The sequence below is a fragment of the Typopeltis vanoorti genome, chromosome 13, assembly GCF_054136105.1.
Source record: "Typopeltis vanoorti isolate ZY-2024b chromosome 13, IOZ_Tvanoo_1.0, whole genome shotgun sequence".
In the NCBI taxonomy this organism is placed as follows: domain Eukaryota; kingdom Metazoa; phylum Arthropoda; class Arachnida; order Uropygi; family Thelyphonidae; genus Typopeltis; species Typopeltis vanoorti.
Window position 1 is genome coordinate 88,426,293 of NC_143561.1, and position 15,180 is coordinate 88,441,472.

At 36.0% G+C, this 15,180-nt stretch overlaps 1 protein-coding gene across 1 annotated transcript in view; it reads right to left on the reverse strand.

Annotated features, from left to right (window-relative positions):
* The window catches only part of LOC150100343 (acid ceramidase-like), a 179,320-nt gene that overhangs the window by 39,943 nt on the left and 124,197 nt on the right, over window positions 1-15,180 (reverse strand). Inside the window, exon 9 of the mRNA XM_090402680.1 lies at window positions 14,704-14,758. Within this exon, the coding sequence (XP_090258806.1) occupies window positions 14,704-14,758 (55 nt within the window). The remainder of the gene's footprint in view (window positions 1-14,703; window positions 14,759-15,180) is intronic.

The window sequence follows — 15,180 nt, forward strand, 5'->3', positions numbered from 1 at the left end:
ATGGATATGTTTTGTGTATGTCCTGTCTGTTCAAAATACTGAGTTCCTCACTGACAGGGGATGCATTAGACGCTTGGGAAGGAGACAGGGTCCTGGTGATCCTTGATTTGTCTAAGGAAGGTAGATAATTTAGAAGTTTGTATACTGTTCTAATTCCGTATTATTTCAGGAGGGAGTCCAATTTATCTGTTGTCTGGTATGGGGGGGGGGGTTGTTTTTAAGAAGTATGGTGAGAGTTTTTTTTTTTTTTTTGTTATATCAACTGTGTTAGCATGATGTGAATAGAGCTTGTTGTTCTGGGTGCAGTGCTGTTTCCAATGATGAAAGGCCCAATAATGCACTTGAAACAACAGGTGTCTTCTTTCTATCCAAAGAGCAGAAAGAAGGCAAAATAGTACCACTCCACAAGCATGGCTCTATAATCTAGGACAGAAGTTTCCAATTATAGACCAGTCCATACATCTGCAATTGAGATCAAGGTATTGGAGAAAATGGCTAGGAATAGAATAGAATACAGGACTAGATTGATGGACATCAGATATTCTATGATGGTCAGCATTGGTTTGTGAAAGGCAGGTGTTATTTTAACAATTTGCTTACATTTTATGATAAGATGATGAAAGTACTGGATGAGGGAGATTTATATACAATATTCTTGGACTATGAAAAGGCATTTGATAGTTTATCACATGACAAGATGGTGTATAAACTGCAGAAGATGGGATTGGATAGCAATAGATTGAAGATTGGCTTTCTGAATAACAACAGTAAGTTGTGTATGATAAAGCAGTGTCTCAGAAAAAGGAGGTGACCAGTGGTATGTTTCAGGTCCCTAATGTGTAACTTATTTGTTAATGATATTTTCATGTGTCTTGACTGGGAATGGATTAACTTTTAGCTTGGACAAATGAGTGGAGTTGTAGTTTTAATATTAATAATTGCAAGGCATTGTAATTTGGAGAGATATAAGGCTTGTACTGTATGTTGAAGCTGAAGTCAGGAAGTGGATGAGATTCAGGATCACAAGATAATGGTAGACAGTGGACTAAAGTTCCAAGGGCACACTGCAAGTGTTTCAACAATTTGCTTACATTTTATGATAAGATGATGAAAGTGCTGGATAAGGATATCCAGATTTAGCTGGACATCATGGCCAATTGGGGGGGGGGTAATCTGGTGCACTGTAAATCAGATCATGTATTTGCTATTTGATCCTACAGTCACTGACAGATAACATTTCATTCCTTCCAATCTCTTTAATAATTACCAATACAGAAATGGGCAACTGCAGCAAAACTATTTTTATTCCCTATATCCAGAGTATACCTGAAGAAGTTTTTTTTCTTTTTTTTATATCAATCCTGTACACACACACACACACACACATGAGAGGCTTCAAATTCTATAGAACATCTGTGCTGTGTGTGTGTGTGTGTGGGAGGGGGGGGGGAGGGTAAGTAGTCACCAAAGAAAGGAATCTGTTGACATGCTTCACAAACAATCAGAGGTGGGAGAAGAATGCAGACACAGAGGTAGAAAGTATAAAAGAAAAGACTAAGAAGCCTGCTCAACATCCAAAGTCAGATATTAGATGGATGCTGACCAGCAGCTGTTTGTGTTCATGGGCCTAAAGGAAATAAGAACAGCAGAGGCCAGTTCAGCAATAGATCAGGTTCAAGTGAAAAGAATATATTCACGAGACAGTGACCAGATTGAGTCTACAAGATAAAAGTCATCAACCAACTGTATCTCCTCCTCCAGGGAGCGTCAAGAATACCCAGAAAGGCTCCAGGTGTACCACTAAACACCTGAGGTCACTACAAGGTGGGGCAGACTAAGGGACTATACACTAAGAGCTGTACAAGTGAGAATTAATGTCCAAAGTAGTAAAGCACACCTCATCTCCCAGACACAGAAACCATGACATTATGTGCCCATGCCTGGGGATACCAATGTGAAAGCTAGTCAAAGAAGAGACATCTGATCTGCATGGAGATTAGGTACCATCAAAGATAAGGGACCATGTGAAACACTGACAGACTACACTCTGGTAGGACCAAAGCTGAAAAGGCCAATTCCCACCCCAATGAAATATAGAAAAGAGACCTGTGCCCAAGACACCTGTTGACATGGAGAGAAGCCATGGACATGTACAGGATACATCCAATCTCCTTGCCATGGTATGGCAAGGAGATTGGATGCTCTCTGTATGGCAACATATCTTCTCTTACTGCACATCCCCTACTCTCTTTCATCCCTAAAGCACCACCATAATGTTAAGCTAAAATATATAGTGTCATTGCAGTTAATAAAAACAAAACCTCCCTTCACCAAAAATTTAAAAAATCTTACCAAAAACAAAAATTCTTCTACAATCCACTTTAACATCATGTCATAAACGCTAACTTAAATTGTAGAATGTTTTTTCACTTGGTCAAAAAGTATATTATACTTCTAAGTAAATTATACAAAGCCCTTGTTGCTTTCATCAGGGAACCAGGGAAATCAATGATAAGTCAGCTACTGGACCAAACCCCAACTCAACATCTGGAAAAAGAAGAATTAACCCACGCAATGTCAGAAGAATTGAAGAAAGGAACCATCAATATAATGAGTATTAATGGAAAGGAAATTGAACTTGCAGAAGAACTGGAAAAGAACCACGTGGACATAATTGACATTACCAAGAAAAAGAATAAAAAACAGATGAGATCTTACTAAATAATAAGTATGGGATGTTATATTCAGTCAATAATGATGAATGAAAGGAAGGAGTAACGATAGCATTCAACACTAAACATGAAGATAAATTTCTTGATTGGAAGGCAGTTTCAAGTAGAGTGATGTGGGCATACTTCAAAAGAAAATGGACAATGAAACTTAATTGTGCCTATAGTCCCAGACGGTTCTTCTAAGGAAGAAGTCAAAGAATCGTTGGTGTCATTCAGGCAGCTGACAAAGAAAATGGAAAAAGTGGTCCTTGAAGATCTAAACAGCAGAATGGAAAATGAATCCCACCAGGCATATAGGAACGTTTTGGGAAAATTTAGAGAAAAGTGCAAAGCTAATAATAATGGTATTTGCTGGATTTCTACTTACGACACAGACTACGCATTACTAATACCATGTTCCAACATAAAGATGGCAAGTGGAGAAGTTCACAAGTTCATGTAGAGAGAAGATACAAGAAATAAAAAAAACCTCATTGATCACATCATTATTGATAGTGATATCTTCACGCTGGTTCAAGATACAAGAGTGTACAGAGGATTTGAAATTAGAAGTGACCATTATTTAGTGCTAAGCAGGAAAAAATGGATATCACACTGAAAGGAACAGTATAAGAAATTTTTAAAAGAATTACAGTTAAGCGGCTTTTACAGGTAAACTGTAGGCTCGACTATACAAATATTATTGAAGAACATTTGAAGCAGTTTGAAAACTAGAATCAAATCTTGAAGTCTCAGTAGTAAACTGTGAAGAACACATTGATTGATGCAAATAGGGAGATGTGTGGTGCAGATGTTTCTAAGAATAGAAAATAACCTCATGTTGGTCACAAGAAGTTAAAAAAACAGTTCTGGAAAAGAAGAAAGCATACCAAAAGTTCCTAGCAAATAAATCGTCAGATATGTGTGTAAAAGTAGCTAAACAAAAGTCATGGGAAGACTTTGGTAAGGAAATTATATATCAGGAAGGTGGCAAAATGTTCTGGATAATATTGAAAAAGCTTAGAAATGGAGGAAAGAGTGCTGCAAAAGGAATCAAAGATGATAGAGGTAACATAAAAACTGAAGACAAGGATATACTAGATGTCTGGAATAATTACTTTGGAAAACTATTAAAACAAAACAAGCAGTGACAGAATCATATTAGATCATTTTCAAGAGAAATGCAAAGAGGAGCACATATCAATACTTTTAAACTAGAAATCAAAACCTTGAAATGCAGAAAGCTAGAATATTCAACAAGAAATGCTTAAGTAGGGAGGCATAAAATTTTGCATTGGCTACACTGCAAAATTTTACACCTCCCTACTTCCAGGTAAGATTCATGTAAGCATACTTGAAAAGAGGTTATGAAAGATTGTGAAAGAGAAACTTTACAAGAGAAGAACAAGTTGGGTTCAGGCCAAATAGAGGTTGTCAAGTTCAGATTCCATTATGACAAATAGCTGAGAAATCACAGGAATATGACAAGGTTCTGTATTTAAGTTTTGCAGATCAACAAAAGGCATATCACAAGGTACCCAGGGAAATACTTTTCAAAATACTACAATTATATGAGCTAATTGGAGCATTATACAGAGCAATACATAGTCTAAATTTAAGTTGTTAATCAGCAGTTAGAATTGATGGAAATACAGGAAGAATGTTTGATGTAAAATCAGGATTAAGAAAAGGATGAACATTATCTCCACTCTTATCCATCATCTATATAGACCACATTATGAAAGAAAGCGACATTAGTCCTGATATTAAAATGGAGATGTCAAACTTAGCTCTTTGCTTTATGCAGATGTTGTAATTCTAAACACATTTTAGTGCAAGTCTCATGGATTCTTTAACTAAATAATGGTTGACACCAATTTGCATGAAAATCAGCAATAAAACCTCTTTCCAATACATGAGAAGTTGACAGACACCCCCACAGGCAAGGTGCATCATGCCATGTAACAAATCATGTGTTTGCAGGAAGAATGAGTTGGAGGAATATGATGCTTCCAAGTGAGGGCGATTGTGTCAAGTTGAAATGGCTGCGAGAAGGGAACTGACAGAGTTTGAAAGAGGTGTTGTGAAAGAATGCCATGTTGCAGGCCTATCTGTTCAGCAAATTGTTGACAAATTGATCCATCACAGGTCAGCAATCAGTGAAACCATACTGAGATGGAAGTGCAGGGAGTCAAATGCAAGTGCTACTCACAGTGAATGACCCACCACACTCACCAAACATGACCGTAAGGTGCTACAAAGAATAACATGTAAAAATTGCCATTCATCAGTCAACACGTTGAATGTGAAGTTCTTGGCATCAACTGGAACATGAATGTGCACAAAAACATTCAGAACCGAGGCTTATAACATGGATTTCCACGGTAGAACTACTATATGTAAGCTCCAGATTACTCAAACCAACATCCAGTGTCATCTTTAGTGGTCCCATTGTAAACGCTCTTTAGTACAAAGTGCAAGTACAATGGGATGTGGAAGCTTGGAAAGCTGTGTTGTGGACAATGAATCATGCTACACACTCTACAGAACAGATGGACAGGTATGGGTATGGCAGATGCCCAGTGAATGTCTCTTGCCAGAGTGCATAACCCCTACTATGAAATTCAGAGGTGGTGGTGTGATGGTATGGTCCTGTTTTTTGGGTTTGGTCTTAGACCTCTGTTTGTGGTGCCAAGAACATTGAATTCAGAGAAGTATCCAAACATTCTGGACAATACAATGCTTTCTACTTTATAGCATTTCTATGGAACTGACAATTGGTCTTTCAGCAAGACAATGCACTGTTTCGCAAGGCTGCTGCTGTAACTGCATGGCTTGTGGGCATGAACATCAACACACTTGACTGGCCTCCACAGCACAATGATCTTAACCCTACTGAACATCTATTGGATGAACTGGAGCTTTGGGTTAGGTCAAGGGAAATCACCCCACAACAGTCAGGGACCTCATTACATGTCTACAGTAAGAATGGTTCAAAATTTCCACTGACTGCTATCACATGCTTGTGGAAAGTATGCTCCATAGGACTGCTGTAGTCATCACAGCAAAAGGAAATCCAACATCTTATTAAGGTGGGCACCACTGTTTGTTCCTCACACTATGGTGTCTGTTTACTTCTTTCCAAGCAGTGTAGAATGGGTGAGGAAAGGTTAGCAAAACAGGTGTTTAATGCTAACATGGCAGGAAAGGGACCCAGAGGAATACTGAGGTCTAGGTGGAGTGATTCAGTCAGAAGTGCCTTAAAAGAATAAAATGTTAGATATGCAATATTGGAGTGCTGAAAAATAATAGACTAATTTGGAGGAAAATTGTTGCACAGGAGATTAATAATAATATAAACTTAATCATGTAGTGCTGTCATAGTAGCCAGAACATCGCTTGAAGATACATCAGAAAATGATGATGATGAGAAATTATATTCTTGTGTAATCCTTTAACTAAGTGCAAGCAAGTAAACGTTTGCACATGAAATATCTTCACTTCCTACAAATATTTAAACCCTCCTGTTTTTGACTGAACCATAAATTCCAGCTACAATACCCACTGTCCACATATATTGTCAAAATTACACTATATGGTTTTTTCTGCCACAAAGGTAGAAACTTCATTCCACTTACTTCTGTGTAGTATGATAATTCCTTGCCAGAGGATGCCACGTTTTGAATCTTCTCTTTCTGAGTGTCTCTGGCTTGAATTTCTTGACTCAATATGTATTATCTGCTGTCACTACCACCTTCCTAACTCTGGAAAGCATTCTAGCCACTTCTTTCTTTTTCTTAATTTTTAACCTGTGAAGTAATAGTGAAGTAATCTTCTTTGGTGACCTTAATATCCACAATTTCAAATGGCTCTCTTTTTTTCAATTCTAATGAGTAAGTTTGAAGAAAAGCTGAGGTACTTGGTGAAAGATGACCTAGAGCAAATTTCCCACCTACTAACCAGAATGCCAGACAATCCTCTTCTCTCACTCAACACTAGATTTTTTTATTAGCCAACTCCCTTCCAGATATGCTGCTGAAGTCACCTCTTTCCCAGAGCCATTCTCAACCTTGTAACCATTGGCATTACAAGAATGCCATGTGAAAACCCTGTGGGACTTCTGCTTTCCATACTACTGTTTCTACTTCCTGATCTGGATACTTTTATTTTTTTAAATACTGATCCACACATAAAAGTTTGAGAGATGTATAAGCATATCAGTGCTGTGTGTGGAGTGCAGATGAGGACTGAGATAAGTTTTATTGATGTTTTTTGAAAAGATGCAGATTGTAAGTTTGGGAATACTTCACGAGGAAGGCTGTTCCAGTGGACAGAATAAAAGAGGAAGAGGAGAAGCAGGTTCGCTGTTGCAGTTGCACAGTAAAGAGATGCTGGACAGCTGTTGCTCCTGTATTAATGGGTGCAAAAGCAAGCAGAGGAATGATGGTTGCCAATTTACTGGAGAGTGACAATAACTGTAGAATGGACACAGTACAGAAACACTGCATCTGTGAGATAGGGGTTGAAGTGAATCCTTAAGGGAAGGATCATCTATGAGCCTAATTCCTCACCTCTGGACAGCATCAAGGATTTTAATGGAAGTTTTATGTGCACCACCCAAAAAATGTGAACAGTATTCTAAGTAAAGGCAGATTTGGGCTTTGTATAGTGTTAAGAATTGTTTGGGTGTAAAATAGCCTCTTGAACAAAAGAGAATGAGAAGTTTTTTGGATGCTGAGGAGGCTGTTGATGTGATGTGTCTCTATGCAAGGAGAGATAAATGCGAGTCCAAGCAGAGAGACAGAGATTAGGTGAGCAGAGAACTTTAGCATATCCGCTCTCCAGCCAAAAGGCTGCAGGTTCAAATCCTGCATGGGCATGGATGTTTGCGATTGTCTGTGCTAATACTAGTAGTGGTAGTGAGCGGTAGATGATGATGATGATGATGATAGTTGCGGTTCGTTGTAGAGTAGATGCCCTCCCTCGATGAGTTTTTGGACTTCCTAGAGGTGTCACATAATAATAATAATAATGAAAAATTGGTGGAAAAATCCCCTCTCATTAACCTAAATTTCTGTAACAATCTTTGCAATTTTAACTTCTCATCCTTCCATAACTAATATTCCAGAGTCCTGTTATTGTCTTACTGACCTCAAGACTCTAGATTTTTTTCCCCATCACTCCAGCAACTAGATGACTCAATTTGTGCATTCCAATCTACATGTGGTCCAAGTACTGCAGACAGTTACTTTCTCTCAACTGGTCAGTGTCCTCATCATGTAACAATATTCCATGTGAAAATACATTTGTGTTGCCAGTATTCTTACTATAAAACAGCTGGAATTTGAATTAGTTTATTAATTACTTAAGTAGTTTTTGTGAACTTCATGAGTTTCACATCATCAGGAGAAATAAGTGAATAAACTTAAAAAAAAAATAAAAAACCTGATTATGAAATCCAGAGAACTGATAATGTTCACAGTGAAATATTTTAAAACAGGCATAACAGAAAGTATGCATGAACTATGAAGGTATCTACTACTAATTCATGGTCTTCTGCAAACTACTTGCAACCATGTACACATTGTGCTTAATGAGAGAAGGCCTGATATAAAATATTCCTTCTTTCTTGTTGCACTGTTGAGGGTATTTTATCATTTTAGCTTACTCCTTGAATGCTCTTCAGAAATATCGGTAATCTACGAGGGGTATTTCAGTATGCTGCAATAGTATTTGATTTTAGTTCCAGTGGTATGTGGTACAAGTAGTGATTAGTATTTTTCTTTCATTCTCCATGCCAATGATGTGTGCAGACTAGTGTGTCTCTCTTGACCTGTCTGTTTGTCCAACGTAGCAACTCATAGGTACAGTTGACCTTTCAAATTAAAGATGCCAAGAAATTATATAAGGGGCACCCAAAAATAACCAGAATTATTTTTTTAAAAAAAAAACTTTATGAAAGCTTATAATACCATATTCTAGTCACCTTCAAAATACTCTCTACATGAATTAATGCACGTGCTCCAATGTTTTTTCTTCTGCTGGAAACAGTTGGAATTGTTCAACTGGAATACTGTTTATGGCCTCCAGCAACTTTTCTTTCACTTCATCCACATCAACAAACCAGTGCTCTTTCATGGTTTTCTTTATCAGCGGGAATAAAAAAAAAAATTCAAATGGAGAGAGATCAGGAACAGCTGCCATATTGTTTATCATCAAGAACTGCACGCCTTCTCAAAACGTTGAGATAAAAATGTTGGTTTACTGTCTGTCCAGGAGGAACAAATTCTTTGTGTAGAATTCCATTTACATCAAAAACACAAATCAACATTGTCTTGATGTTTGATTGAACTTGACATGCCTTCTTGGGTCTCAGTGAATTTGCATGTTTCCACTGGCTTGATGCTTGTTTTGTTTTTGGATCATAACCATAGCACCAAGACTCATCCCTGGTCACAACTTTTGAAAGAAAGTTCTGGTCATTAAGAACTTGCTCCCTCAAATAATCATGGCAAACATTCACACAATTTTATTTTTATCCTCTGAACAAATGAGGCACAGATTTAGCAGACACACGTATCATTGCAAATCTTCGGTTGAAATTTGCTGGCATGAACTCCCTGACAAATTCGTCTCTTCAGAAACTTGCTCATTGGTCTTTCAGCAATCTTCATTGATTACTTGGCAAGCCTTTTCAATGTTTTCATCATTTCAGCTGTCGAAAATCGGCCAGATCATGGTGGTCTTCAACTGACATGTCCCCATTTTTAATGGAAAACCACTCTTAGAGCAGCGTTTTACCTAAAGCATCATCCTTAAAGGTTTGCCAAAGCATAACAATAGTTTCGGCTGCAATTTTACCCAAAAGAAAACAAAATTTCATGCACACTCTCTGTTCCTTGTGGTAAGCCATCACAAACTTGCTTGTAAATACTAACAAAAGAGCAGCCAGAACAACAATCCAGTTCACACAGGATAATGCCACTTGCCAGACTGGTGCAGAGAACTACACACTCACGATATGCAATAGCATCATCCCTAACTAGAAAATGCACACGTGCCAAGTTCAGATTCCAGTTATTTTGGATACCCCCCCCCTCATATTCTTCGATTCACCCTTTATTCAAGTGTAAGCAAACAAAGTTTGCGCATGAAGTAACTTCAAGATTGGGCTACTTGTATATAGAGGCTAATGACATCAAATGCCTTAGTATCCCATAAGGCAATGCACATATCCTTACAGACATGTATAATGCATGGGCGTGCCAGCCATATGTGCAACACACACAGGTGCCAGGATAGTAAAGGTGCCAAAGATTTGGTAAGATATTTTAAATAAATTGAATTTTGTCAGCGAAATACTGCAGTCTTCATCTATGAAGCCCCAACTTGCTTCAGATGCATTGAATGATCTAAATCAATTTTTAAATTATTATAGGTCTGATGAAACTTTCAAAGAAATTGTAGAAAGCTCAAAATTAATTGCAGCAAAATTTGATGCAGAATCTGTATTTTGTAGTAGAGTAGTAGACCATTAAGGCGACTTAAAAAGACAACACGATTTGATTACGAACATGAAAATATAATAGATCCTAAAATTTCATTCAAAGTATTTTTTTTTCTCTGCATAATAGATCAAACATTACAATCTTTGCAGGAAAGATTTATTTATTAAAAGAGCATATGAATTCATTTCAGTTTTTGTATTTGTTAAATACTTCACGAAATAAAGAATATTTATTATCTTGTTGTAAAAAGTTATGATAAAAATTAACACACGAGAATCATTCAGACATTGACGCAGGAGATTTATGTGAAGAAATTTTACACTGTTAACCATTTATTTCTAATTTTAAAAACGATATATATCAGATAATTCAGTATATTTATTCAAACTGACTTAATCACAGTTTATCCAAACTTTACAATTGCTCTTCGGATTCTTCTGTCATTACCGGTATCTGTAGCATCTGCAGAACGGTCCTTTTCTAAACTTAAAATTATTAAAAACCACAATGATACAAGACAGACTTTCAAATCTTGCCATTATATCAATAGAGTCAGATATTTTGGATCAACTTGATATACATGATATTATTCAAGAATTTTCATTAATGAAAACTAGAAAAGTTCAATTCACTAAGTGATTTTTCTTTCTGTTTAAATATTTATTTAACTATTTCTTTACCCAATAATGTTTAATATGTTCTTATTTTATATACTTGTAAATTACTATTATTTATTTATTTTATTATTTATTTACTTTATTTTTTTCCCAAATTATTTTCGTTGTTTTTGTACCCTTCTTGTATGTTTATTGTTTTTAATAATTTTTTTTTTTGTAATTTCTGCTTTTTGTTCAATAAATTTATAATTAATATATTTCGTATTTCATTTTTACTCACTGATACATTCTTATAAAGTGATTTTTTATTGGGGGAGGGGTATAGGGGCGCCAACTAAAGGTTTGCACACAGGCACGCCCCTGGTATAATTCTATGTATTATGGGAGGGGCCACTACCCAGACCAGTTTTGACCCTTACTAAGGTCTCATCAGTGTGAGCCAGACACTTGGATAAATAATGAAACCAAAAATATAATTTCTTGGCAACTTTAATTTATAGTATAACCAAGCAAAAAAAAAAGGTTCAATATTTCTAATCCCAAGTTTTATTTTATTGATTAGGTGCGACACCTTTTGAGTACCTGTATATGGAAATATGACTTCTGCATTACATCAACCTTGGTATTGTTTCTGGGTCTGGCTCCCACTGATGAGACCTCAATAAAGGTCAAAACTGGATAGTGGTCTTTCCCATAATACATAACATTACACATGTTGTCCATAAGGATATATGCATTGCATTATGGGTTATCAAGGCTAGGATACTTCACATCAGTTAGTTCACATGCAAACTTTGTTTATTTACACTTGGATAAAGGATGAATGAAACCAAGAATATAATTTCTTGGTATCTTTAAATTATAGTATAATCAAGTGAAGAAACTTTCAACAGTTGATCTTGTAAATAGCAAATTTTTTAAGAAGTGGATGGGGAAGTTTTAATGGTTTCAAGAGATTAGAGACATTGCTGGGGGGGGGGAAGAAAGCAACTTTTATAGTCTGTTGTCATAGTAGTGTTGATATTTTATCTGTGACTGACTGTATGTAGTGCATAATCACTGTTCTCTGATATCTTGTGTTTTGTGTTCATCTGATTGTCTAGAGGTTGACACAGAATTTTGTTGACTATTGTTCTGTTGTAACCATTCTCTTTGGCAGGATGGTACTGAGATAGAGCTCTTGGTTTCTTTTATTTATATTAGATAAAAGAAACCAAGAGTTCTGTTTTCTACTCTGATACTTCTTGGATCTTTTTCTGAAAACAAGGAAGGAGTGGCAATGGGTTGTTTCCTTTTCTCCTCTGATAGCAAATTCTTTCTTGGAAGTGTTTAAAGAGAAAGCCTTACAAAGGAAAAAAACAAAGATTGGCTCAGGTATATATATATCAATGACATATTCATCATTTGGCCTAGCTCTACTACCAATTAGAAGAATTTGTCACAGACCTGAACAATAATCACTCTCATATTAAATTCAGTTTTGAATTGGAAGTCAACAATTTCTTCTGTTTTTTGGACACACTTGAAGAAATATATGAACAGGACACACTCAATTTCTCATTTTACAGAAAGCCAACAAACACCAGATGTTACTTTGACACCACTTCCCATCACTTTCTGAACATAAAAAAAAACAGCCATTATCCACACAAATCCTACATAACAGAGCTTACAAAATCTCTACTAATAAAAATAAAAGAAATGAAGAGATCGACTACTTCAGTACCATCTTACCATACACTGGTTATAACAGAATATTGGTCAACAAAATTCTATGTCAACCTCTCAGACAGCTGGATGAACATGAAACACAAGATTTCAGATGAATAGTGATTCTCTCCTATATTGAACAGACTGGCAGTTTGGGAGAGACATGCAAGTCTGAATACATCAAAAACATGGAGAACAAAAAAATACAAATCAAAACTGGCAGCACATACCGCCAGAACTAAACATCAAGTCAGTGGCACACTCAACATTTAATCTTGGGGGGGGGGGGGGATTTGAGTACATGATTTGAGAATACACACTACACATTGCATACAACCTATGACTGAGCATCTGCAATGATTGCTAATTCATAAATAGTATAGAAATAGAAGACATGACAAAACATAAATAAAAAAAAATGAATTTTAATTAGGAAAAGATTTGGAATATTTTGAAGTGTTTTTTTTTCCTTTTTTCTTTTGGGGAGTCAAGGCCCCCATGGCCCCACTCTGGGTGCAGCACTGCATCAAGTACAATGGCAGCATACTGAAATGCCCCTCATAGATTAGAGATTTTTATCAAGAGCATTCAAGGAGTAAGCTAAAATGATAAAACATCCTCAACAGTGCAACAAAAAAGAAGGGATATTTTATATCAAGCCTTCTCTCATTAAACATGATGTGCACATGGTTGTAATTAGTTCGCAAAAGAACATGAACTAGTAGATACCTTCATAGTGCATGCACACTTTGTTGTTATTCCTGTTTTCAAATATTTCACTATGAATATTACCAGTTCTCTGGATTTCATAATCAGGATTTTTATTTTTTTAAGTTTATTCACTTATTTCTCCTGATGATGTGAAACTCATTAAGTTCACAAAACTACCTGAGTAATTAATAAACTAATTCAAATTCTAGATGTTTTATATGGTAAGAATACTGGCAACACAAATGCATTTTCACACAGAATATTGCTACTCTGGTGAGGACACTGACCAGCAGAGAGAAAGTAACTGTCTGCAGTACTTGGACCACATGTAGATTGGAATGCACAAATTGAGTCATCTAGTTACTGTAGTGATGAAAAAAAAAATCTAGAGTCTGGATGTCAATAAGACAATATCAGGACTCTGGAATAAAAAATTATTAGAGAAACTTAGAATAATGAGAAGGGATTTTTCCACCAATACTGTGTTTTTCAACCAAAACCCAGTATTGCCTTTTCTCTCACAAAAGAGTTCTCTGCTCACCTATTCTTACTTTGAGTAATATATAAATCACCAAACAAGATCAGATCTCTGTCTCTCTGCTTGGCCTCACATTTATCTCTAGTCTCTCCTGGCATAAACACATCACATCGACAGCATCTTCAGCATCCAAGAAACTAGGCATTATCTTTTGTTCAAGAGGCTATTTTACACCCAACCAACTCTTAACTCTATATAAATCCCAAATCTGCCCATACTTAGAATACTGTTCACATATTTGGGATGGTCCGCCTAAAACTTCCCTTAAAATCTTTGATGCTGTGTCCGGAGGCAAGTAATTAGGCTCATAGATGACTCTTCCCGTTAAAAGGGATCATCTTGGAGGAATGGCAAAGTGATTAGTTATAAAAATTATTTAGGTTGATGAAAAGGATTCTACCAGATTAATATGGAAAGAATTATTCATACAGCAAAGAGATAGAAAGGCCAAGTGAGAGGCTATAACCTGAAAGTTGTATGAACAGTGTGGAGAGCTGATTTATTACATGAAGTGTGGTAGTGAGGGGAGTACACTGCTAACGGATGTTATGAGTGTGAAGGCACTTAACATATCATATAATATGGCAAATATGTTGTCATTTAGGTGGGACCTTCTATAATAGCTAATAATTCCATCGAGGTCCTTTAATAACATCATTAAAAAATGTTGAAATTAAATGCTAAAATGCCTATGCATTGCAGCATAGGCATTTTAGACCATTGTATAGAAAGAACTTGTCAAGTTCTTTAAAAAAATTAAACAGTAAAGGCAGAACATTAAAATATCTTAACATATTATACTGTAGGTGTGGTAATTATTATCAACTTTTTAAAAATTTATATGAAATTCTAGTAATTAACTTTTTTCTTTTTTTTTTTCTTCTTGTGAATGTTTAGGTTAAAGTTACCTATGTATCCACCAGCAAGTTGGAATCTCTCATCAACAGAAAAGGTGAACAAATTCTGAAACATAATAAATAAATAAAAAACCTTACTATTTACTGATGTGAATATATTCAATACCAAAATAAAATGCACTTTCATATTCTTCTAGATATTTATATTACAAACTGAAAGTTATGAATTATCAATTTTCTGATATGTATCCTCAATGGATGTACAGAATACTGTGCCCATACTACATAATTAAGTTCATGTTATTACTAATCTCCTGTCAATAATTTTCTTCCATGGTCTATCATTTATCAGCACTCCACATTGTCAGATGTTATATTTCTGCCTCCTAGGGCACTACTGACTGCATCAATCTACCATAACCTTGGTCTTCCTCTCTTTTTTCCCTACTATCTTAGTATAGACTTTTCCTCTCCCATTCTTTTTTAGCTAGCTTTGCTCACACATTTTTTTTGAATGTTAACAATATC